This window comes from Lynx rufus, unplaced genomic scaffold (genome assembly GCF_022079265.1).
Source record: "Lynx rufus isolate CCGP_SWC_20201006 ecotype Redwood Valley unplaced genomic scaffold, mLynRuf1.p SCAF_13, whole genome shotgun sequence".
NCBI classification, from domain to species: Eukaryota; Metazoa; Chordata; class Mammalia; order Carnivora; family Felidae; genus Lynx; species Lynx rufus.
In genome coordinates, this window is record NW_025814827.1 from 35,871,476 (window position 1) to 35,898,634 (window position 27,159).

Genomic DNA, 27,159 nt, shown 5'->3' on the forward strand with positions numbered 1-27,159 from the left:
GCAGAACCCACACTATGAGACAACCATCTTGAATATTCCAGCCCAGTCCCAGCATCAGCTGAATGAAGCTGCACAAGTGCCCCAGCTGATACAACATGGGGTAGAACTGCCTAGTCAATACAAAAAAACATAATGATAACGATGACGACGATGATGATGGTATGATATGTGAGAGTAAGAGGCACCAGATTTACCATCCCACCTGAAACAAAAGTGGACAACCCATGTGAACTAGTGATTTCCACACAATGGACATGAAGGAGCACAGAACAGTAATCCCTGAAACAGGGGACGCAAATGAGGCAAGCCCTATTAACTGTCCCAGCTTACTGTCTGGAGAATTTCTAGACTATGATGCAGAGTGGGGCAGGGTACCCAGACGAAGCTTGAATACAGTTTAAAGGCATAAAATGGGAGTGATGGGAGACAGCTCTCTAGAAAGCTATGTGATAAATCCACTATTTGGGAATGCCCCCACCATCCAACCTCCTCTTAAACCAGAACACAGTCCAGAGCCTTACAACACCTTTCAGAAGACTTGTTCTGGCATCAGCACTACCTACACCTATTCCAATGGTCTCCTTTCTTGACCGGTTGTTTACTGTATCTATCTCACTGCCTCATATGACACCCCTTCTTTTATGCCTATCATTGCATAAATCACAACATGTAGTAGTTTAAAATCAATGTGAAAACATTTGGAAAGAAATCAAAATATCTGCAAACGGGGATTTACAAAAGACTAGGATCATTATGTAAGAGCAGTAGTTGGCCCGGGCATGTGCTTCAGAGTAAGTGGTAAGTGCAAATGTGGCACAATTACATAATGACAAACAGTGCAGCCTGAAGAGCTGTCACAGAGTACCACCTACAGGACACAAATGGGAAAACAGCCCTACCTTTGCTCTATCAGACCAACCAAAGGACTGCACTGTCACATCTAATCGTTTCATCAACATCCGCCGGCGGCATTCATATTCACAGGAAAGAGCTTCATTGATTCTTTCCAGTTGTTCCTAAAGAATTCAGAAACAAAAATCAAAAACTTTACACTCTGTATACACAGAAATTTGAAAACTGTGGTCAATACCTCCTGATTCGAAAGATATTGTACGTGGTAACCATTTTCTGATCCCATGAGACTTTATGGTAAATTTTTTGAATAATAAAGAGTATCTGAGAGAACATTTATGATATTCAGAAATACTAAACATATGAATTAAACTCTACAACTGGGAGACTTTACCTCATCTTCAATCAAGCGTTTTAAGTAAAACATCTACTTGCTAAGTGGTCTGGACCAATAAGGAAAGAAAATGCCAAAAATTTCCACCTTGTTGGCTTTTGAGCTACTATCTTTTTCTAATCACAACTATGCTAACATACTGGGTGCTATCTATACTCTTGGACAATTAATAATCTGAAATGTCAGGACCTATTACTCTAGGATGTCAATCCATTTTAATTCTCTAAAGTAATAAAGGTATGCTACCCATTGTAAAATCTAGGTGTCCACTAATAAAATTAAGTCATATTCACTAATTGAATTACATAAAGCGAATAAAGCAAGGTATTTTACCGCCTGTTCCAGATTTAAATCAATTTTCAGCAGTGGTTTTCCCACATGATTTTTCTGGACTTTTGAGAGAATATCCTTCACCTAAAAGTAAATATAAAAGATTGTGAAAAAGTATATCCCTAATTAAAACAACATTATCCTTAAAATGCTGTTTTGAATGCTGAAGAATAAGTGAAATGTTCAAGTAAAATAAATGAAATATACCTTCACATACTAGGAAAGAATATCAGCACAGTGCAGAGTATCTTCTTTTCCAGAATAAGAAATAATGTATATAGACCACTAAAGAAGTAGCTACTGAAAGGTTTTACTATGAGAATCTGTGTGGCCTTAATGTGAAATAATCTGGGGAGCTTCTCCTTGAAATGGCACACTCTTATGCATGCTTCTGTATACATGCCAAGTGCAAGCATTCTGGTTTCATCGTTCAGCAAAACGCAAGAGAGCAAGTCCTCTAAATTATAGTCACCACATACACATTTCATGACTTTTGCAAAGCCACTAATTTGAATTACTTGCAACACTTTTGTTTTAGTAAAGAAGTTATTAGACATTTGTTTTTGCTCTAGCAATATCAGCCATTCCAATAACAGTAATTTATCCCGAACAAAATGACTGAGAAATGATAGCCTAAGTTGGGCTCACCCTAACTGAAGAAATTTTCATTATCTAAAAACAATTTCAAAACAGAATGATATATCTACAGTTTCTTAGTTATAAGGTACAATCAAGACAGTTCAGATTTTGAGGAATATCAAGCTTATTTAATGTTAAGGGCATTCTTTAAGAAAAAGTTAAAAACCGTGAACACAAAATTAACTTGGAAACTGCTGGTAATGATGGGGAGTGACTGTAAATGGACAGAAGGTTTCTTTGGAGGCTGATGGAAATGTTCTAAAATTAGATTTTGATGATGGTTGTACTCTCTAAACAAAATTCATTTAATTATCTATTTTAAGCGAGTGAAGTTTATGACATGTAAACTCTACCTTGAGAAAGCTATTTTTTAAAAAATTAGCTTAGAAAGGCTTGTACAAATGAGAGGCCCCAAAGCTTAAGCTCTATTAGCTTCGTGGCAAATCTACTCTACAACAATACAATTCTTATTATAAAGAATTAACTTATTTTCTTAAGATACTCAACTTCTGTAGATTTCCCAACTATTGCAAACACCTCCAATTTTGATTATTTCATATGTTACTAAAAGTCTGAGTTGTAACTCCTCACTCGAGAGGGATTCTGAATGTTTACTTATAACTTCTTACATGTAATCATGCTCAGTTCCATTCCCAGGATTTCAACATTGGACAACAGTTTCAGTAAGTTTGAGAGTTCAACTCAAATAGAGAGGAAGTTAAGAGCACAGACTCTGGAGGTTGCCTGTATTTAAACTTCAGGTCTGCCACTACTACTTAGAAACTTGCTTGTCCAATTTATTCCATCTTTCAGCACCTTACTTTCCTCATATGGCTGTTGTAGATAATAGCAACTACCTCATTATATGTGACGTGAGAATTAAATGAATTATTATATGTAAACATTTACAACAGTAAATGTATATGTTTGCCATTAATATTACTATAATTACTTTAGAGTCACACTTGAACAGCTTCAAGTTAGAAAACACTAATTTTCTTTCCTAATGGTGACAAAGCATATTCAATAAGGAATGGAGAACAAAGTCCTTTTAGGAAAATATTTGGCCACAATGGCCACAGTAGCAAGTACCTTCAGATTAGCCTGCCAGCACTTGAACGTAGGCATTATGCATAGCCTACTTCAAGTAGAGAAACAACAGGTTCAGGGATATTTTTAATTGTAACTGAGACCCATAAAAAAGAAAAGCCTTTTGGGGATCAAGATGTAGAAGCACAGGAAGATTAGAAAAAGCCTAGATATCTGTCTCAAGGTGAAATTATCCCAGACATTTTAGCCAACCCTAGATCATTCTTAATCCAGAGGAAAAGAGAAAAGCATTGAAGAGTAACTTGTTAACTCCATAACGCTTTTGAGTGATTCAAAAAGAGTTATTCTTTGGTCTGCAGGTTCCACAAAAAGAAAAAAATGTTTTTAAAATTGTGTTTTCATCTTAATGACACCAAAATTCTGTTATGTTCAATTAAGACAAATCTTTTTATCTTTTCAGTTCCTAAATTATCAATGCAGGAATATTTTATCCAAGAATTTAGTATAACACAGCATGTATATAAAAATGGAGCTTTAACCTGTTCTTGAGAGTAAGAACGTTCTTTTCCTTTAAAATGAATCCTGTGTTATTCCCCTTGAGGAATCCTAGGAAATAGGCTGGAATTTGGACTGCAAGGGTAGCATTCTCTCTAATATGTGGCTCAACAGGGAAGAAGAGTAGTTTAATAATTGAAAAGAAAATTTCACAAAGTTTGAGGTACACAGCTTGTGGTTGTTTTTAACTACATCAGGACACTATTCATTCATTTATTTTCTATACAACAAACATTTCCTAAACACCTATCCACCAGAAATTGTGATTGCTCACTGCCAAAGACAACCACATTACAATTCTATTAACAATATCCATTTTTTTAAAAATGTAGTTTGCCTTCAACTTTGGATTACTCTACTTCTTTCATTATACTACATTCTAACTTTACTTGGGAAAGGGATCCTTTAACTTGCAAAGTGATTTCTATCATAGAATACTCTTGCAAAGCCTAAAGGCCCTCACTCATTAAGATCTGATTCCTGAATATTAGCTATTGGCAAATTAAGTCACATACGCATATGAACTCAGAATCCAAAATTTACTTTACAGGAAGATAAACTTCTCTTGAAATGGAATGCATCTTAAAGGAAATATTTTCATTTTCAGTACATTTACATGTTAGCATTTAGTTCCATTTTTGGAAAATGAAAAATAAATACGATACCTTTGATTCCACTTGGTTTAGCATAAGCGGAATGTCAGAAGTTGCTGACTTGGGTACACCAAGAGTATCACAGATAGCTTCAACTTCTTGATAAATTTCACTGTTTTTATCTAATTGAGAATTTTTATGTTTCTTATTCTGTAGTATCTGTAAAGCTTGAAGCTCTGTACTTAAAAACACTATAATAAAAAAAGGAAAAATGAATAATGTTAAAACATGCAAGAACTTCTTAAAAATCCCACTTTTAGGTATATATCCAAAGGAACTGAAATCAGGATCTCAAAGAGATTTGCACTGCCCTGTTCTCTGCAGTACTGTTCACAATAGCCAAGATATGGTAACAATTTAAGTGCCCTTCAACAGATGAATAAAGAAAATGTGGTATATACATACAATGGAATATTAACTCAGCCGTAAAAAAAAAAAAAAAAAGGAAATCCAGCCATTTGCGACCACACAGATGAAACTGAAGGACACTAGGCAAAGGGAAATAAGCCAAACACAGAAGGATAAATGCTATGCAATATCACTTTTCTGAGCAATCTAACACAGTCAAATTCATAAAGCAGAGAGTAGAATGGTGGTGGCCAGGGGCTGGGGGAGGGGAAAAACTGGAAGTTATCAAATATAAATTTCTGAAAAACAGGTGATCTGTTTTTTTTTTTTTTAAATTTTTTTTTTTTCAACGTTTTTTATTTATTTTTGGGACAGAGAGAGACAGAGCATGAACGGGGGAGGGGCAGAGAGAGAGAGGGAGACACAGAATCGGAAACAGGCTCCAGGCTCTGAGCCATCAGCCCAGAGCCCGACGCGGGGCTCGAACTCACGGACCGTGAGATCGTGACCTGGCTGAAGTCGGACGCTTAACCGACTGCGCCACCCAGGCGCCCCCAGGTGATCTGTTTTAATGAAGCTTTCAAATCAGAAGGACTTGGCAGAGTCCTCACAAGCAAAGTCTGATAAATTTTGGTCAATTATACAAGATGATTTAGTCCCAGAGACCAACTTTATAGGAAAGTAACTAGTTAACAATAATACTGTATCATATACTTAAAAATTTGCTAAGGGGATGCCTGGGTGGCTTAGTCGGTTAAGCTTCTGACTTCAGCTCAAGTCATGATCTCACAGTTGTGGAGTTCGAGCCCTGCATCGGATCCTGCACTGACAGCTCAGAGCCTGAAGCCTGCTTCAGATTCTGTGTGTCTCTCTCTCTGCCCCTCCCCTGCTCATGCTCTGTCTCTCAAAAATAAACATTAAAACAAAAAAAATTTTTTTTTAATTTGCTAAGAGGGTAGACCATTATGTTAAGTATTCTTATCACAAAGACAAATTAAAGAGGGCAGGAGGAAACTTTTAAAAAAATGGGATAGTACCTACTGCAGAATTTAAAGTCTAGCAGGAGAGACCTACCAGTAGTAAATCAACAATTTAAGAACGTATAAGTGTAAAAGTGAAAATATTTTCTCATATGAACAGAGTGCTCAACCCAGGGGAGAATGTTAGCTCTAACCAACCTATAAGCTGACAGAGTGGTTTGAATAACCATTGGCCTTTAGAATAGACCACCCCCAGCTGTTCACAAGTCCCTTCACTGCCATGTTATTTAATCCTTTCAATAGCCATATTTAAGCAAATTACTTAAAACTCTTACATGATTATAGTTTTGTTTTAAATTCTATAGTGTTTAAAATACTGAATTTTGTTTTTGTTTAAAGTCACGCGCACACAGGAGTACCTAGGTGGCTCAGTCAGTGAAGCATCTGACTTCAGCTCAGGTCATGATCTTGCGGTCTGTGGGTTTGAGCCCCGCATCAGGCTCTGAGCTGTCAGCACAGCTGACATCCAAGCCTGCTTAGGATTCTGTCTCCCTCTTTCTCTGCCCCTCCCCCACTCACGTTCTGGCTCTGTCTCTGTCTCTCAAAAATAAATGCTAAAAATTTTTTTAAATAAAGTTATGCACACATACTACCTACACACCCCACAATACAGTAGTTTCAACTTCACCTGAGAAATATCTGAGAAACTGTTTAAAAGTAGTTTTACTGCACTTCACTTTACTACACTTCACAAATGATTGCGTTTTTACAAATTGAGGGTTTGTGGCAACCCTGTGCTGAACAAGTCTATCAGTGCCATTGCCATTTTTCCAACATTGGTCACTTTGTATCCCTGCGTCACATTTTGGTACTTTTTTTTTTTTAAGCTTATTATTTATTTGGGTGGGGGGTGAAGGGAAAGACAGAGGGAGGGAGGGAGAAGGAGGGGGCATGGGCACAGGAGGGGCCAGAGAGGGAAGGAGAAAAAGAATCCCAAGCGGGCTTGGCACTGACAGCGCGGAGCTTACTCTCACGAACTGAACTGTGAGATCATGACCTGAGCCAAAATTAAGAGTTGGACGCTTAACTGAGCTACCAAGGCGTCCGTCCCCCCTCATTTTGGTAATTTTTGAAGGAGATTAAAAAAGTGCTACTCCAATGAACACACGAATAAGAAGGTGCAACAGCCTGACTGCTGATATGGAGAAAATTTTAGTGGTGTGAATAGAAGATCAAACCCAGCTACAACATTCCTTAAGCCAATCTAATCCAGAGCAAGGCCCTAATGCCCTTCAATTCTATGAAGGCTAACAAAGGTGAAGAATCTGCAGAAAAGAAGTTTAAATTTGAAGCTAGCAGAGGTTGATTCATGAAGTTTAAGGAAAAAAGTGTCTCCACAGCATGAAGTACAAGGTGAAGCAACAAGTGTGATATAGAAGTTGCAGGAAGCTACCCTGGATATCTATCCAGAAGACGTAGCTAAGACAATTAATGAAGGTGGCTACATTAAACAACAGATTTTCAGTGCAGATGAAACAGCCTTCTATTGAAAGATGCTATGTAGGATTTTTCGTAGAGAGAAATCAATACCTGGCTTCAAAGGACAGGCTGATCCTCTTGTTAGGGGCTAATGCAGTTGGGGACTTGAAGCCAATGCTCATTTACCACTGTAAAAATCATAGGACCCTTAAGAACTATGCTACACCTACTGTGCCCGTGCTGTATGAATAGAACAACAAAACCTGGGTGAAAGCACATCCATTTACAGCATGGTTTATTGACTATTTTAAGCCCACTGTTGAGACCTACTATTCAAAAGAAAAGATTTCCTTCAAAATACGACTGCTCATGGACAATGCACCCAAGGGCTCTCGTAGAAATGTACAATGAGATTAATGCTGTTTTCATGTCTGCTGACACAATATCCATTCTGCAAGCCCACAAATCAAGGAGTAATTGTGACTTTTAAGTCTTACTGTTTATGAAATATAATCCTTAAGGCTACAGCTGCCATAGTGATTCCTCTGATGATCCAGGCAAAGTAAATTGAAAACCTTCTGGAAAGGATTCGTTACTCTAGATGTCATTAAGAACATTTATGATTCAAGGAAAGAGATCAAAATACCAACACTAACGGGAGTCTGGAAAAAGGTGACTCTGAACCTCATGGATGGCTTTGAAGGCTGAAGACTGCAGATGTCGTGGGAACAGCAAGGGAACTAGAAGCAGAACTGAAGATGTGACTGAACTGCTACAATCTCATGACAAACCGCAACAGATGACGAGATGGATAAGAAAATGATAACTTGAGATGGAATCTTCCCATGGTGAAATACTGTGAAGATTGTTGAAATGACAACAAGAGATTTAGAATATTCCATAAATTTAGTTGATAAAGCAGCAGGGTTTGAGAAGATGGACTCCAATTTTGAAAGAAGTTCTACTGTGGGTAAAATGCTATCAAACAGCATCGCATTTTATAGAGAAAATGTTTGTAAAAGAGTCCACTCATGCAGCACACTTCGCTGTTGCCTTGTTTTAAGCAATTGCCACAGCCACCCCAACCCTGAGCAACCACCAACATGATCGATCAGAGGCCATTGGCATATAGAGTCAAGACCCTCTAGGGGCGCCTGGGTGGCGCAGTCGGTTAAACGTCCGACTTCAGCCAGGTCACGATCTCGCGGTCCGTGGGTTCGAGCCCCGCGTCAGGCTCTGGGCTGATGGCTCAGAGCCTGGAGCCTGTTTCCGATTCTGTGTCTCCCTCTCTCTGCCCCTCCCCCGTTCATGCTCTGTCTCTCTCTGTCCCAAAAATAAACATTGAAAAAAAAATTTTTTTTTAAATAAAATAAAAAAAAGACCCTCTAGCAGCAAAAGATTACAACTTACTGAAAGTTGAATGATAGCTGGCATTTTTTTGGAAGAAAGTATTTTTTAATTAATGTACATTGGGTTTTTTTCAGACATAATGCTACTGCACACTTAAAAAAACTGCAGTATACTGTAAATGTAACTTTTATATTTACTGGGGTAACCCAATATATATTACTGGGAAACCAAAAAATTAATTTGATTCGCTTTACTGTGATATTCACTTTACTGCAGGGGTCTGGAAATGAACACACAACATCTCCCACCCTCAAAGATTCTGAACCAGCAGATTCTGAACCAATAGGAGTTAAGTATGCGTATGATGTTAGACCCAAGGTGATTCTCATGGGCAGGCAGGATTGAGAGCCACTGATTTAAAGACTTTTCCCTGCAATCTACACATGACAGTCTAAGGAGCTCACAAAAAGTTAAGACAGTATGTATCAAACTGTACTTATGAAGACTATGCCAAGGTCCCTCTGATTTCAAAACTTCATTCAAACAGATCACCAGTTCTTCAAAAATGTGTACTCTGGACAGAATCTAAGCTGGTCTGCCTTTGTTCTGTGGGAACGTGCTCTATGTAATACTACAAACAAGAGTTCAGTCTAGTATTTAAAAGGCTAATCCATGCAGATGGTAAACAATACAGTGAAAAGTCTTCTTCCCACCACAGATCTTCAGATTCCCCTTCTCCAAAGGCAATCAACATTAATGTCTGGGATATCATTTTAGGCATATGTGTATGTACATTGAGAATGCATATCTACCATCTACATGCTTTTGTTTCTTTTATATAAACGAGTGTACTGCACATATCCGTATATATTTTTAAAACTTACCAACACATCTCAGAAATCATTCCATACCATCACATTTGATCTATTTTCAATCTAATGGCTATATAGTGGCATCACTGCAAAGATATACCATTTCTATTTAACTACTATGAATAATGCCATAATGAACACCCTTTTCATATATCTGTGTACACTTAGGGAAATAAATATGTATTCCTAGTTACGGGATTTCCGAGTTAAAAGGTAGGTGAATTTTAATTGTGATATTGAGAATCTGCCCTCAAATAATTAAGTGAAATAAAATATATAAAATAAATAAAATAAAAAACTGTTCTAACAGTTATTCTCTCACATTTTAATGCCTAACAGTATATGAGGATGCATATTCCCCCAAACTTGTATCATCACATTTTTTTTAATTTTTGTTATTTACTTGTCTGTTAAGTGAAAAATGGTATCCTGTCATTTTATTTTTGTAACTCTTTAACTTTGAGTGATACATCTTTTCATGATTAGAAGCAATTTTTTAAAAACTTTTTTCTGTGGAGTGCCAGTTCATTTCTTTCATACTTTACGCACTTTTCCACTGAGTTTTTATCTTTTTCTTCTGGATTTATGAAAGCTCTTCACATACTAAGGACTTTGGCCCTTTTTGTTTTATACATGTTGCAAACACTGCAAGAAAAGTATGAAGAGACTTACTGCATCATTATGTTTTAAACAGAGAGTCAAGACAAAGACAGAAGAGATGGCGGTAAGACTGTGAACTGGTGTAACAACTCTGGAACAAAATATGGTAATATATACCTAGAGTTTATTTTTAAATGTTTATAATCTTTAAGTAACAGTAGCCAAAAACATGAACAATGAATTAAAAATAGAAAAGAATCTAAACACCCATTGTACAAAAATGTTATGTCCATAGCATAGAATGCTCTGTAGCCATTTAAATTATTCTTTCCAAAAAAATATTAAGTGATGGGGAAATGCTCACAATACATTAAATGAGAAGGAGGAAGACAAGGAGCTGCATCTACGATAGGCTCTTAATCTTACTTACATGTGTGTGTACAAAGGAAAAAGAGAAGGAAAAGAAAATAACACCAAAAACAATTGATGATTCTGAGGAGTGAGATTATCAACGATTTTCTTAACAATTCTCTATACTTTGTAAGAATTCTATGATGAACATATAATTTTAAACACATAACAAAAAATTTACCATGCCATTTATAAACATACAACAGCATTAAGTATATTTGCACTGGTAGGCAACCATCACCCAACTCAAAAACATTTTTATCTTCCCTAACTGATACTGTACCTGTTTAACACTAATTCTGTTTTGCCCCATCTTCCAGGCATACGTTTTCATCATCAGAAAAAATTATACCAATTTCTCTTTTACCTCCTTATTTTTACTTGTACCAGAAACCTGTATTGCTATTATTGTTCAGATTTTCAGCAGATAAGGCAAAAAGGGAAACACAATGGAGCACACAGTTCTCACTGACAGAGCGCCCATGTTTCTCTGGGCCAAGGCTTCTCAGCTTCCTTTCTGTCCCCAAGGGTTACTGTGCTCTCCCATCACTAACAATGGTTCCTTAAATCAGTGACTCCTACTGAATGGGAGGAAGATGGGGAAACAGTATAAGAAAAGGGTGTTGGGAGGCGGGGGGGTGGACATAATTTTTATCCCCTGCAACCCACACAAGGCAATTCAAATGTCAACACTTCTATCACCACCACTTAACACTTATGATTTCTGCGCCAATTAAACAAACACTACAGCCTATGAGGAATATATCACATGGAGTTTTTTATAAATGGTACAACCTGAAATAACAGAAATCTTCAATAACAGATGCTAGAAAAATTCTTTCCAATGACCATTGTCTGTAGAACTTTGAAAACAGCATGAAATTAACTGAATTTTAAAAATGTTTAAAGGACCCCAATACAAATAAATGGATTAGTTGTGGTAATTGTTTGGATATAGGGTAATCTATATTCCAAACTCACCCCTGACAAAAACAGGTCACACTCACTAGAATTCAAATGGCCAGAGGGCACAATCGTTTTAAAAACTGATATAACCCTAGTGCCTAGAGCAGTTTCCAGTTTAATAATAGATCAGTAAATATTTTTGAACCAACTCTCATTCAATGCCTAGCACTAAAAACAAGATCTAATAATGCACTTAACTGCCTAGTTTCAGAGTTTTAAGAATAAACAGGGCTCTAAATGACCAACCTATTCATTTAGGTATAAATGCTGAGTGATGAATTACATGAAGAAAAAACTACTAAAACAGTATGTAAATCACAAACACAGCATTCTACAATGGCCAAATAAATCTCAAGTGTTAGAAATCTCAGCACATTAGAATTTATACATTTATGTAAGTATTGCTAAGTCAGCTTCATATTTTAAGTCAAATATTAAAATCTTTTTAACATACAAAATGTCCAAAACTTCATTAATCAAATTTCTAAATCTTGAACATAACAAAAACCACATCAAACACATGAGTTTAAATGTTCAAAGAAAGATAACTTACATAGAAGCTTCAAACAGTCATCCTTCTTTTTTAAACGGTCCTTAATATCTCCTGATATGAGTACAGAATATGGACATGCCATTTCTTTTAAAAACCCACTTATCTCAAGCTGGAAGCTTTCTAGATCATCTCTCCCTTTAAAAAAGAAAAACCATAAAACACTTACCGAACATTTTACCATATAATCTGAAACTATAAAATCTACCGCTAGTTGATTTCAATTTTATACTTAATTAAAAATTTTCAATTTGACGTAAAATCCTTACATGTGTGACACCCCCATGCTTAGGTATAGATAATCAATTTCTACATAAAAAAATGAACACTTAAATTTAAGAACTTAAGTATCTAATCATGACATAAGTATTTTTATATTTCAATCCCTGTTTTCCAATGGACTTTCCACAAAAGCAGATAAACTGGAACTATTTTACGTCAGTAAATGAAATACCGATAGTGTTACTGTGACTATAATAACTGGCTTCACAGCAAATGATGTATTTCTACTGTATTTCTATGGATTCAGATAAAAAATGCAATCATTTGAGCTTCATTGCTTATCTTTCTTTCATAATCTAATGATGTATGAATTTGTGCCACATGTTTTCAATTCAGCTAATTTTACTTTGCTTCAAGGGAATTCTACTGGATTTGTCAAGAAAGGAAAACAATTTAAAAGGACAGCTCCAGAAGAGAAGGTTACTTTGTACCCTATCAAGTGCTCAATAATTTTTTATTTTTCATTTTAATTTGCTATCTGAAATTCCACCAAAGAGCCACAAGGACTCCAGTTACCAAGACAGTAACAAATTAAACAAACATTTCTGATCTAGCACAGGAGTTTTTTAGAGAACTATTTCTACGTGAATCCATGTCCTGAATTACAGGCATGGTAATTCAATTTAAATTAGGAATTACATGTACCTTAACAACAAAAACAAAACCTAAATTCAAAGTAAGCAATATTCAAAATTTTAACCTTTTAAATAATCAAATTCAGACTCTACTTTCTCTGAAGAATGATACTAAGGTTAAGATCGTAAACAGTTGTTGTTTATAATCTTATATAAATTTAAGAACCAATTTTGAATTACTATAAAATTTAACCCAAAGGTATTCAGTTTCACATGCTGCAGTTCTTCATAATGTTACTGAGTTTTCTTTGCAGGCACATTGCAGGTAAAACTATAAATCATAAGCCATCATTTCATTTTACTACTACAGAAAAACAAAATACAATGGCAATACCAGCTGAAGTGATACTTTCTTCCAAGTTGCACAATGATTTTATCTGAGAGCCTAACCAAACACAGAGCTCTGAAAATTCAGGCGAAGACAGTCCACCCTCTGCTGCCTTGGTAAGGGCTTGCTCTTCTAACAGTGGTCCCTTGTACCTAGAAAGAAAGACGTAAAAGGTGTAAAAAAAAAAAAAAAAAAAAAAAACCAAACTGGTAGTACTCTATATATCAAGGCCTGGGGCCTATTTTTATAAATAAAGTTTTACCGGAACATAGCCAATAAATGTATCCATTTACAAACTATCTCTGGCTGCTTTCATGTTGCAACTGCAGAGTTGACAGTATGGTCAGCAAAGCCTAAAATTACTATTAGGTCTGTTATAGACATGGTTTGCCAATTTCTGCCCTATTTAATTGGCATTTGGCTTTTTGTCAACATTTTATCATGTTTTAGTAACATTATTAACCAATTTTAAGATAAATATTACAACTAACACAAGGTCAAATAGAGCAGTCTAATAACCATATACTAGTTACAAAATAAGCAAAAAAAAAATTTAGCAAAAAAAGAACAGACACAAATTTTATTTTATTTTTTGAGAGAGCCCAAGTGAGCGAGGGGCAAAAACACAGAATCCCACAAAGCGCAGAGAGATGGAGACAGGGAGAGGGAGGGGGGAGGGGGAGGGGGGAGGGAGAGAAGCGGGGCTCATCCAAGGCAGGACTCGAACTCACTAACCTTGATACCATGACCTGAGCAGAAGTCAGAAATTTAACTGACTGAGTCACCCAGACACCCAGATGCAAATTTTAAATTAAAACTGAAAAGGACCTACGTATGAGATCATTTTAACCTAAACCATTTATTTTATAATTTTGTACTTTCAAATACTGCTACAAAATGTATTTGAATAAACCTAAAATTTTCTAATTTTATATATTAACTTCATTGAATTATATACCAGTTTTCTACTTTTATTGTTCTTCCTGCAACTATTTTTTTTCCATTATAAACTTTTAGATTTTAACATATTTAAATTTAATCCACTGCCACTTATGTATGTATGTATGTATATATGTATGCATGTATGGATACTTAAATTGTCTTACCTCTGCTTAGTGGGAGCCCATTCATATTGGCCACGGAATCCTTTTATTCCCTGTATTCTCCGAATTCTTTCCTTGCTTTCTATGACAAGATGTTCTTGCCCTATACCTGTAATCGGCCATTTCTCCAAAAAGCACTGATTCTTTTTAATCATACTTAAGAGTACACAATCTGATACACTAAAGGTAAGTCACTGTATATGCATCTTTTTAAGAGAAATTACATCAGGAGTTCACATTGCTATTTCTAATTCAAATTTAGAATTGTAGGATATTATTCTGTTTTACATTTCTATTATCTCTCAGAATGAAATTCTGGTTTGTAATGACATTTACAGAATCCTACTACACATAAAAATAGATTTACAGATAGCTTCAGAATGGGAAAATCAAATAACTAACAATAAAATTCCTGAAAACAATTTTTATCTTTAGAATATATTCTATTAAGGGCCACCTGAGTGGCTCAGTCAGTTAAGCATCCAACTCTTGGTTCTGGCTCAGGTCGTGATCTCAGTGAGTTCAAGCCCCGCATCAGGCTCAGTGCTGCTGGTACAGAGTCTGCTTGGGATTCTCTCTCTCCCCCTTTCACACTCGTGCATGCTCTCTCTCTGTCCACCTCAAAATAAATAAATAAACTAAGGGCACTTGGGTGGCTCAGTCAGTTAAGCGGCTGGCTTTGGCTCAGGTCATGATCTCATGGTTCATGAGTTGCAGCCCCCATCAGGCTCTCTGCTGTCAGCACAGAGCCAGCTTCGGATTCTCTCTCTCTCTGCTCCTTCCCTGCTCACTCTCTCAAAAATAATAAATAAAAAAAATTAAAAATAAATAAATAAGCTTTAAAAAAAAAAAGAATATATTCCAGTAAGGATGTAGGAAAAAACAATCCCTTTCCATGGGATGAAACCACCTACTCCATATACTGGTAAACATTTGTTTCATTTTCCTTTCAATTTTCAGCAATTTTTCTTGCTTTGATTTCATTTTATTTACTTTTGCTTTATAATTATGTAAAACGTACATTATTTCAAAGTCTCATTTAGAAAACCAGGAATATTCAACAAACTTAGCTTGCAATCTTAATCTTGTTCCCTCTACTCTGTTCCTTCCTTCCCATGCATGTTTATTAGGGGTGGTCATTCCATAATGTTTTAAAATATAAACGTATATATACTTTTTTAGGTAAAGGCAGTCTACTACACACTGTCCTATTCCTTGCTTTAAACACATACACACTCATACACATACATTTACATATATAGCAGACCCAAAAACAAGGAGTTAGGGGTGCCAATCCTAACCCTGCATATAACTTTGGACTCCTGAAAAACATAACTACTAATAGCCTACTGCTAACTGGAAGCTTTACTAATAATATAAAAAGCCAACTAACACGTACTTGGTATGTTATTATGTATCACATACATATTCTTACAATAAAGCAAGCTAAAAAAAATCATAAAAGTTTTACAGTATTATACATATATTTTTTTGAAAAAAGTCCATGTACACGTGGACCCATACAGTTCAAATCCATGTTGTTAAAGGGTCAACTGTACTGGAGATCAGCAGAGACACTGCCCAATTATTTTACAGTTATACAGTACTCCACTGTAAGGAGTACTAGGCCCCCAGTTAAGGACATTTGGGTTATTTGTAGTATTGTGCTATCAGAAAAAATTTGGGGTGCATCTGGGTGGCTCAGTCGGTTGAGCATCTGACTTCAGCTCAGGTCATGATTTCACAGTTCATGAGTTCAAGCCTCACATAGGGCTCGCTGCTGTTAATGCGCAGAGCCCACTTGGAATCCTGTGTCCTGCTCTGTCTGCCTCTCCCCCACTTGCACTGGCTCTCTAGCTCTCTCTCTCCCTCTCTCTCTCTCAAAAATAAACATTAAAAAAAAAGAGAGAGAGAAGAAAAATTTAGCAAATTTTTGTCAGTTTTTACCTGCGATAGATTTCTAGAGGTCAGACTGTTGGGTCAAAGGGTAAATGGATATCTAACTTTGCTAGATATTATTAAATATTCCTCTACAGGGGCTGTACCATCAAGGTGTAAGAGTACCCATTCCCACACAACTCACCAAAGTTGTCAAACATTCACATTTTTAACCATCTGGTATCTCAATATAGTTTTAATTTACATTTCTCTTAAAAGCAAGGCTGTACATCTTTTCATATGTTTAAAGGCCATTTGCGCATCTTTTTCTCTGAATTCTCTGGTCAGAGCTCATGAAGGTATTTTCAAATCCCCATTTTGCAGGTAAGAAATTAAGGCTTTGGACACCTGGGTAGCTCAGTCCGTTGGGCATCTCACTCTTGATTTCGGCTCAGGTCAAGATCTCAGGGTCATGGGATCAAGCCCTGCATCAGGTTCCACAATGTGCACAGAGTCTGCTCAAGACTCTCTCTCTCTTCTCTCTGCCCCTCCCCACCCCAAATAAAAATTAAAAAATTAAGGCCTAATGAGGTTAAGGTACCTGCCTTAAGTAGCAGGCTAGGCACAGTAATGGGCAAACATAGATAGATATACGGTACAGATATTGATAATTATATTTATTCATAAATCATTTAGCCTTTACAGTAATGCTTTGGAGTCAGCATTATCTCAATTCTATAGGATCAGAAGTAACTAGGTGATGACTCTAGGATTTAAATCCAGATTTGAACCCACACACTCCACATGAAGTCACACTTCTGTCTATACTAATAAGGAAACTAAGCAAATAACCTAGCCAGGTGATGCAGCCAAGTAAAGGCAGAGCTAGGACTAGACCACTGCCCCTGTTCCTATAGGCAAGACTGGTTCCTCCATATGTTACCTTTCCTCCAGATCTTACAGTGCCTCTTAGTGAGATTGAATAGTAAACATCTTCTTTCCCCCTACTTGCTTTCACTTCTGCAGTAAAGAAATAATCATAAACTCTTAAATAAATTTAATTAATTCATATCATTGGTGATAAATTATTTTTAACTGATATGCCACTTATAAAATTCAATTAAAACTTTTTAAATCATCAAAAATAATTTAGAAGAGAAAAAAAACCATAAATCTCAATGCCTCAGCTCATCACATGAGATAAAAAATAAAAACAAGAAAAAGTGCATTTAACCAAACTGACTAATAATAATCACAGTTTTAGTAGTAATACCACAAACTGCTCTTATGGTAGGCCAGTGCTGTGTGCTTTATGTATTTAATTTAATTACCTCATTTAATTGCCACAATATCCTATACGATAGGGATTATATGCTCTTAGTTTGTTCTATGTATTTTTATGTAATTAAGAAAGTGCTATTATTCCAAACACTGGGGACACCTCCCCTAAGCCTAGACTTCCCCACAGTTGCTGGTCTGGCCCTGCTTCAATCTGGGTGATCCAAATCTTCAAGTCCATTAAGGCCATTGGAAAACCTCCACAAATACACAGCCACTGCCTAATTTACTTTCTCTTTTCCATCAGCCAACATATACAGTATGAGACCCTTTCCTTCCCCCTATCATTTACACACCCTACTGGCTTGCCTCTAATCCAGCTCTCCACTTCCTGCATCCCAGACTCTTACACTAGGTTTCATCCATGAACAACTCTCCTAGATTGTCCCTCTCTTCTCAGAAAGATTATCCCTGCCACCTCTAGCTTTGGTGATTTTACTCTCTGAAGTTCTTCAGGAGCAGATGGTAAGGTTTCTGTCCTTTTTGCTTCCCCATCCATCCATATCACTGCTTCCCCATCATCTTATAAATATTCCTGGTCTCTCTGCTTCCATATCACTGCTTCCCCATCATCTTATAAATATTCCTGGTCTCTCTAGGTTCAGGCCAGTCAGATTTGCCATCCTCTTTCTCTTGTGGTTTTCACCTATTAATTGTTTGGACACTCTCCAAAATTCCCTGCTCTCAGTTTCCCTCTCCATCCCTATTTCTGCCATTGATCTGTATGTATACCCTATACAATAACCTCAGCTCTAATTCCTGAACTTTGTCTTTTCCGACCTTTGCCACTTCATGTCAGTGAGCCACCCCTTAGACCTTACCATCCCTGGGAACTACTCCACCTGCAAAATCATTAATTCAACCACAACCTACTACCTATCCTTGGGCTTGCCCTTTTGACCACTCACTGACAACTATTCTTGGATCTCATCTCTACCTCCATTCCATTGGTCCTTCCATAATCTCTGTATTGACTAGCTCTCTGCTGTCTTCATTTTCTTCCCTATCCAATTTAGATTCCAAAGTGCATCCTTTCATTTTGGTTCAATAAATACTTACTGAAGAAATGAGTCATTGATACCATCAAGTTCTTCAGCTCCAATATCCAAGCAACCACTAAGTTCTGCAGTGCACTTCTTTCCATATCCACTTCCACAAAGCACCCATCACTTCTTGTCTTGACTATTAACTAAATTCTCCCATCCATTCTCCACCTTACTGAGGTAACTCTTGAAACTGGACATCTGTTCTCTCCCCTTTTTATTTAAAATCCTTCAATCATGCCCCACTGCTGTTACGACAAAGAACAAAATCCAGAACACAGCCTAAAAAGTGTTGCATGCCTTGGTCCTCACCTAACTCTTCAATCCAATTTTCCACTATCTTGGCCCTTGCTCTCTGCCCTCCAAACAATACAGCAAGCTTCTTTCCACTTCAGGGTCTTCCATTATTTTGTTCTCGCTTTAAGGACACCCTTGTTCTCCTTTCCCATCCAACTTCACCTAGCTTACTCCTGTCCTGCTCCTGTCCTGCCCTTACATAGGTCCTCCTGTCATGTTATGCCACCCTTTTTTTCCTTTAAAGCATTTAATACAGTTTATCACGTTTGTGTGATCACGTCTGTTTCTCCACTGGACTGTCCACCCGGACAGGGCTCAATTCTATTTTGCTCACCACCGACTTCTCAGAACAAGGTGCAACACAGAGTTGTGATCAGTAAATATTTGAAATAAACCCCCTTCCATAATGGTGATTCTCAAATAAGCTGTGAAGCTTTTTCAAAATATGCATGCCTGTATGCACCCTGGAAGATCATGATCCAGTCAGTCTGGTACATAACAGCCTGGAACATTTTATTTCACAAGCTCCATACATGATTCTGATGTACAACCAGGGCTGAGATCTACTCTACAAAATCAGACTGTCAAAACTAAAAAACAACTCTGAAATCATGAGCTTGAACTCATGAGGAAACAGTTATTCCTACCCAGTTTTCAGTATATCACCGAACTGTTCTTTCACATAGATTTTCCCTTTTAATTCCTCCCTTTAATCTCTAATTTTACTTGATAAAGTACTTTCACTGATACCCTCAGTGTTTTAATCACAACAGAAAATGCATTATTCACAAACTACATGGATATTTTAAAACCTAGTGCTCAATTACAACACATATTTTAAGTAAAAACTGTTTTCTGTATTTCATTATCATTGTAAGAAAACTCAAACTTCAAAATCATGTCCTCACATATTCCAGGAAAAATCAGTTCTAACATACGTAAACTGTTTTATTTTCCATATTGAATAATCTGAAACTAGTTTTCCTTCATAAAAGTCAAGGTTATAGCAAACTTAATTTTTCAAAACACCTATAATAGGCACAATTAAAGGAATGAAGGAAAAGAAAAAAAGCACTGACTTTCTCTTTTTCATAAACTATTTACATAATAATACTATTTTTATCTGGAGTACTCAGGATCTCAAACTATTTGGGGCCTACACACTTCTAGTAAGTATTTTAACTTCTTGTTTGGGCTACTTCTGTAACCAAATTAAGTGAAAATTTCCAAGAGATTTCACAGAGTAAAAATACCCCTTAAATAATCTGACTCAGTTCTTTCATTTGACAAACATTTATTCCGATCTACGAAGTGCAAGGCTCTGTAACATTGTCAAGTAGGTATTATTGGGGTCCAAATGAAGCAACTGACAGAGAGCAAGTGCAGTTTTAGAAAAAAAAATAATAATAATAAAGTGGGTGGGGGTTTCAAGCTTCACAATAGAACTGCAAAGACACAGCCTATCCCATTCAAGAAACTCCAGCACGTGGCAGGGCAAACAACTGCGCAGATGGTCCCAATCTCTAAATTTAAGTAAGGAGTATTTTTTGACTCCCAACTATCTGGCCCTATCTCTAACTCTGTGCATTCTCTTCCTTGAACTTTTTTTCATTTACCCATTCATCGAACCATAATTTATTGTACAGGCCGCCACTGTAGGACGTTGCTGGGAACAAGACAGGTAAGGCGCCTGACTTCCTGGAGCGGGAGGAGGTGGGGGCACTGCGAGAGAGGATAAATACACGGGACAAGATAGTTTGGGATACGGACAACAGCTGGGAGTAAAAACAGGATGAGGCTGAGGGAGACTTTGCACCTCATGATCCCCGTGCTTCAAAACATTAACATCATTCTAGGAGTTCTCATGGCACTTAGCATCCTGAATTGTAAATTCCAGTAGACTCTTTGTAGCCCCAACTATGTGAGCTACTAGTAATCTGAAAACGGTCTTTTTCCTCTGCCTTAGCACATAAACATGCGTTAATTAATATGTATTAACACCACGGCCGTATGTTAAACGAACGGATGAAACGGTAGAATGAATGGACCCACACCAACTTAAGGACACTTTCTCCGGTCAAGGAAGCAGGAGATTCGCTCCAGAACCCTAATTAAGCCACAGGTTGTACATCGCAGGGACAACAGTCCCCAGCCGCAGTTGGGGTTCCAGCACCCATCGCCCCGGGGCGCGACCACTACGTCAACAAAAATACCAGCCGCGGCGCAGGGACACGCTCCTCGGCGAGGCTGGCGCTAACCTGGCTGCTCCGCGCCAACGCCGCGGGGCCCGGCTGCGGAGTTTCGGGGCCAAGAGTTTGGAAGAGGGGGCCACGCGCCCCAGCTCGCCGGCCCCGCTCCACCCCTCAAACGGATTTCTCTCCCGCCTCCCTCTTAACTCCGTCGGCGCCGGCGGGAGCGCGGCTGGGAAGGCCTCCACCCAGCTGCCCGCACCCAGCAGAGGCCCACGGGGAGGAGACCCCAGCGGCCAAACGGAGGGAGAGCTTTACGTTTTCAGGGGAGGGCGTCCCTGGGAATACTCACCCCAGCGCCTCCAGGGTGTCCAACACGTCCCCTTCCATCGTAGGTTCGGGACCCGACTCCGGCCCTCTCATGGTCCTTGGGCCCAACGCTGTTCGGCGCTCTAAGAAGCCCGCCGGAAACCTGCGTCACGGCGCCAAAGTTCCGGGTGGAGTCTCCGCCAGGACTGCTTAGGAGCGCCGCTGAGTGGGGGCGTAACCGTTCCGGCCGGAGGCAATCGGAGCTCTGTGCCTGAAACCGCTTTACGTAACAGTGCGAAGTTTTTTTAATTACGATAAATTATAATAATAAAAAGATTTCTTTGTGCTGGCTCTTTTCTGTGTTGACATCAATCTTAGGAAACATCGTGATTCTACCCAAGTTGTTCTCAACCTATCAGACTCCGGACCTTTTAGTAACAAAAGTCCTGAAATGAAATCATTATCTGGAGTAAAACTGGTATATAATATTACGTATCTACACCTATATTTAAATCAGTATGCACGGCAATGCTCCGACTTTGAAGAAGAAATAAAGGGAAAGTAATGTATGACAATATTGGTACACTGTGAAAGGTAGGTCAACAAAGTAATAGGGTGCTTGTTTCTATCTGTAGAAACCTCTTAAACACACATACGGAGCATGTGTTGTGTAAGAAACAAAAATACCAAAGGCAAAGTAGGGTAGATGATGTGATCTTCTAAAATTGTGACTAACTCTCCATAAAGTCCCAAAAAAACAAAACACTATTCCTTCTATGTACTATTCATGGAGAATTCAGTCTCTATGTAAACCACGCAAAAAACATTTTAGGGTTCATATGTAAAATAGAGTCGGATATAGGGTAAAACCATTATTAACAGTTATATCACCTACACGAATATCCAGCGGGACTATGGAAAGTTGTGCGAGACACATTAACTATTGGCCCTTGTGAGGTAATGTCGCTGCCTTGCATAGCGTCGCTTGCCCCAGTCCACTAAGAGTAATGCTCTTACCTCTCTGTTATTGCTACAGATAAAAACCTTACCCATAAAATTGTAAAACTCTCTGACGGTCACTTAACCATATATTTGAATCAATTTCAATAATGACTGATCTACCATATATCCCAGGCTTAAATATAAAATTACTTGCAGTTGAATGCATTGGAATTCATCTCTAAATCAGAGAGAGAGAATGTATATTCTGAGGAGTTATTGCCTCCCTCAAAAAGTTGCAGAGTCATACAAAGTACTGTTTTTAGTAATCTTGGCCAAAAAAAAGTGGCTATTAATGTCATATAGAAATGAGGTAACTGTTCTTTATTAATGTTGATCTTGAATGTTCTGCTATTTTTTCTTTAAAGTGAGGCACTGAAAAAAGATTAAAGGGGCGCCTGGGTGGCGCAGTCGGTTAAGCGTCCGACTTCAGCCAGGTCACGATCTCGCGGTCCGTGAGTTCGAGCCCCGCGTCGGGCTCTGGGCTGATGGCTCAGAGCCTGGAGCCTGGTTTCCGATTCTGTGTCTCCCTCTCTCTCTGCCCCTCCCCCGTTCATGCTCTGTCTCTCTCTGTCCCAAAAATAAATAAACGTTGAAAAAAAAAATAAAAAAAAAAAAGATTAAAAATACAAGAAAAAAGATGTGACAGATATATGGAAAAAGTAAAAGGGAGGATGCAAGAAGAGAGTCTAGACTCATTCTTAGATCACATTACCTGTAAATATTATTAATGAAAAAAGATTAAAAATTAATTATCTAAGTGTGAATCTCAAGAAGCTGAAAAACAAAGGAAATTAAATCTTCAAAAACAAAAAGAAATAATAAAGATAAGAGACATCAATGACAGACATCATCAAAATGGGAGAAAATAGGGAAAATTAAGCCAAATTTGCATCTTTTTTGCAAAAACCAATAATACTGACAAATCTTTAGCCAAGTTGATCAAGAAAATAAAAGATGATGACACAAATAACCAATATCCAAAATGAAAAAAGGGACATCCTTACTATTCATCAGACAATAGACAGTTAATAAGATTTCAGGAACAACTTTATGCAGACAAATTTGAAAATTTAGATGAAACTGATACATTCTTTGAGAAACAATTTAAAAGAAATAATATAAGGAAGAACTTAAATATGAATAGTTCCATGTCTATTAAAGAAATCAAGCTACTAATTAAAATCACTGAGGAAGAACACTTCAGACAAATTCCTACACTGGCTTCTGATCAGTTTCTCTGTTGAACAGTGTCCTCCTTTCTAGAGAGTGTTCAGTAACTATTTGTGGAATGAATGGAATGGACCATAATAGAACAGAACCACAGTATTCAGAGACACATTGTTATTTGATGCTGTGAATATTCTATAATTTCTGGCCCAAATATCACCTATCAGAAACTATTAACTTCTGGAAATTCCTAAATTTCATTCAGTTTATTTTTATGCTAATGACATCAGTAGTAGTTTAGGGACATAATTAGACAACTACTGATTGGTTTGATTAGAGAGAGGAAATGCTAGTCCTTGAACTCAGGACTGATTATATAATGTTGTGCACCCAGATAGCAGGGTACCTGGTGGCTCAGTCGGTGGCTCAGTCGGCTCAGGTCATGGTCACAGTTTCTAAGTTCGACCCCACATCAGGCTCTGTGTTGACAGCTCGGAGCCTGGAGCCTGCTTCAGAGGCTGTGTCTCCCTCCCTCTCTGCCCCTCCTCTGCTCTCTCTCTCTCTCTCTGTCTCTGTCTCTCTCTCAAAAATAAATATTAATTTTTTTTTTAAAAATTAAAAAAAAAGAATCTCAAGATAGCAAAAGCAGAGCATTAAACCCAGAGTAGAACTCTGGTAAGGGCAGGTTTGGTGCAACTGCACAGGTCACATGCCCATTAAGTTGGCCCTTCTTGTACCATCCAAAAGCAAAGAGGAGTTTATGAATTCCAACACTGAACCACTGGAGGCTCTACAGCAAAAACTACTTTTTTGCATCAACCCAGGAACCTATCTCACTGATCTCAATACAGACTGATATATTCAGAAAAAAATATTCTGTATTCAAACTTATCTTCTGGACCAAGGAAACTACCTCTACCTTACTAGTTGCCAAGAATGCGTGGGCCCTCCTAGACTGTATGTGTAGAAAGTCAGAGCTTCTATTGAGCATCATACAAACTAGAGAAAACAACAGTAGCCATACACTCTTCTTGGTATCAGCTCTGTGGATTCCTCAACAACAGAAACAGGACTCTAAGGAGGTAGAAATGTGAGATCGTACCCTTGACCAATATATAGTTACCATGCAAAGGATTTGAAGCGGTATACACAAAGAAATATACAGCAAGGGCTCCCCATTCACCTTTCCTAACAACTTCAAGTTAGACATGCATGCCTTCTCCATGTTTTAAAGTAACTGGTCTCACTGTCAGTCCAGGAGCAGGGTGATTTGGTCTAATATTATCCCATCTTCCTTGTGAGAATGAGCGTGACATAATCTTTATCAGTATGAAATAAGGGGGAAGTGTCAAGCCAATAAAAGGATATTATATTTGTAAACATTTATGAACCTATCATAGGATCACCTAAATGTATTAAAAAATATTAACAGAACTAAAGGGAGAAATACGCAGCAATATGATAATAGTAGGAAACTTTAATACCCTACTTTTGTCAATGGATAGTTCATCCACACAAAAATCAATAAGGAAACATTGGCCTGAACCGGCACATTAGACCAGATGAACTTACAGATATGTAAAGAATATTTCATCCCAAAACAACAGAATACACATACTTTTCAAGCACACATGGAACACTCTTTAGGAAAGATTATATGTTAGACCACAAAGCAAATCTTAATAAACTTAAGAAGACTGAAATCATATCAAGCATCTTTTCCAACCACAATGGTATGAAACTAGAAACGAATCAGATGAAGAAAACTGGAAAACTCACAAATATGTGGGCATTGAACAGTATGCTAGTGAACAACCAAGGGGTTAAAGAAGAAATCAAAATAGAAATTGAAAACTACCTTGAGATAAATAAAAATGGAAATGAAACATACCAAAACTTATGGGATGCTGCAAAAGTAGTCCAAAGAGGGAAGTTCATTGCAATAAATGCCTATATTAAGAAACAAGAAAGTTCTCGGGGCTCCTGGGTGGCTCAGTGGGCTAGGCATCCAACCTCCGCTCAGGTCATGATCTCCCGTCATGAGTTCGAGCCCCGCGTCAGACTCTGTGCTGACAGCTAGGAGCCTGGAGCCTGCTTCAGATTCTGTGTCTCCCTCTCTCTCTCTGCCCCTCCCCCACTAGTGCTCTGTCTCTGTCTCTCAAAAATGAATAAACGTTAAAAAAATTAAAAAAAAAAACAAGAAAATTCTCAAATAACCTAACTTTACACTTCAAGGAACTAAAATAGGAAAAACAAAGCCTGAAGTTAGTAGAAAGAAGGAATTAACAAAGATTAGGTCAAAAATAAATGAAACAGTAGGAATGCAGGCTGGTGCAGCCACTCTGGAAAACAGTAAGGAGGTTCCTCAAAAAACTAAAAATAGAACTACCCTACGACCCAGCAATTGCACTACTAGGCATTTATCCACAGGATATATGTGTGCTGTTTCGAAAGGACACATGCACCCCCGTGTTTATAGCAGCACTATCAACAATAGCCAAAGTCTGGAAAGAGCCCAAATGTCCATCAATGGATGAATGGATAAAGAAGATGTGGTATATATATACAATGGAGTATTACCTGGCAATCAAAAAGAATGAAATCTTGCCATTTGCAACTACGTGGATGGAACTGGAGGGTATTATGCTAAGTGAAATTAGTCAGAGAAAGACAAAAATCATATGACTTCATGCACATGAGGACTTTAAGAGACAAAAAAGATGAACCTAAGGGAAGAGAAACAAAAATAATATAAAAACAGGGAGGGGGACAAAACAGGAGAGACTCATAAATATGGAGAACAAAATGAGGATTACTGGGGGGCTTGTGGGAGGGGGGATGGGCTAACTGGGTAAGGGGCACTAAGGAATCTACTCCTGAAATCACTGTTGCACTATATGTTAACAAATTTGAATGTAAATTTTAAAAAAATAAAAAATAAAATAAAATGATTAAGCAAAAAATAAAAATAAAAAAATAAATGAAACAGGGACTAAATGACAAAAAAAAACAAATAAAATAAAAACAATGAAACTAAGAGCTGGTTTTTGAAACAAAAAACAAAACTGACCACCTTTAGCTAGACTCACCAAGAAAAAAAAGACAGGACTCAAATAAATAATAAGACGGAAAAAAAAAGATGGTATAAATGATTCCACAATAATACAAAGGATAATAAGAAACTATGAACAAATACACACCAACAAATTGGACAATGTAGAAGAAATGGATACAGTCCCAGAAACATACAATCTACCAAAAATGAATCATGAAGAAATAAAAAATATGAACAGAATGATTACTACTAAGGAGATTGGAGGTTTTTAATTACTGATTCAAAAAAACAAAAGTCAAGAATCAGATGGCTTCACTGGTGAATTCTACCAAACATTTAAAGTTAACCATAGCAGAAAGCATTTGACAAAATACAGCATCCTTTCTTGATAAAAACCCTCAAGAAAGTAGGGATAGAAGGAACATACCTCAACATCATAAAGGCCATATATCAAAGACCCAGAGCTAATATCATCCTCAATGGGGAAAAACTGAGAGCTTTCCC

At 37.5% G+C, this 27,159-nt stretch overlaps 1 protein-coding gene across 1 annotated transcript in view; it reads right to left on the reverse strand.

Moving 5' to 3' along the window:
- FAM98B (family with sequence similarity 98 member B) overlaps positions 1-21,564 on the reverse strand; it is a 38,111-nt gene extending 16,547 nt beyond the window's left edge. Inside the window, exons 1-6 of the mRNA XM_047075341.1 lie at positions 21,475-21,564; positions 13,281-13,426; positions 12,033-12,167; positions 4,486-4,664; positions 1,580-1,660; positions 900-1,016 (exon numbers count right to left, since the gene is read on the reverse strand). Of these exons, the coding sequence (XP_046931297.1) occupies positions 900-1,016; positions 1,580-1,660; positions 4,486-4,664; positions 12,033-12,167; positions 13,281-13,426; positions 21,475-21,545 (729 nt within the window). The 5' untranslated portion in view covers positions 21,546-21,564. The remainder of the gene's footprint in view (positions 1-899; positions 1,017-1,579; positions 1,661-4,485; positions 4,665-12,032; positions 12,168-13,280; positions 13,427-21,474) is intronic.
- Between the last annotated feature and the right edge of the window lie 5,595 nt (positions 21,565-27,159).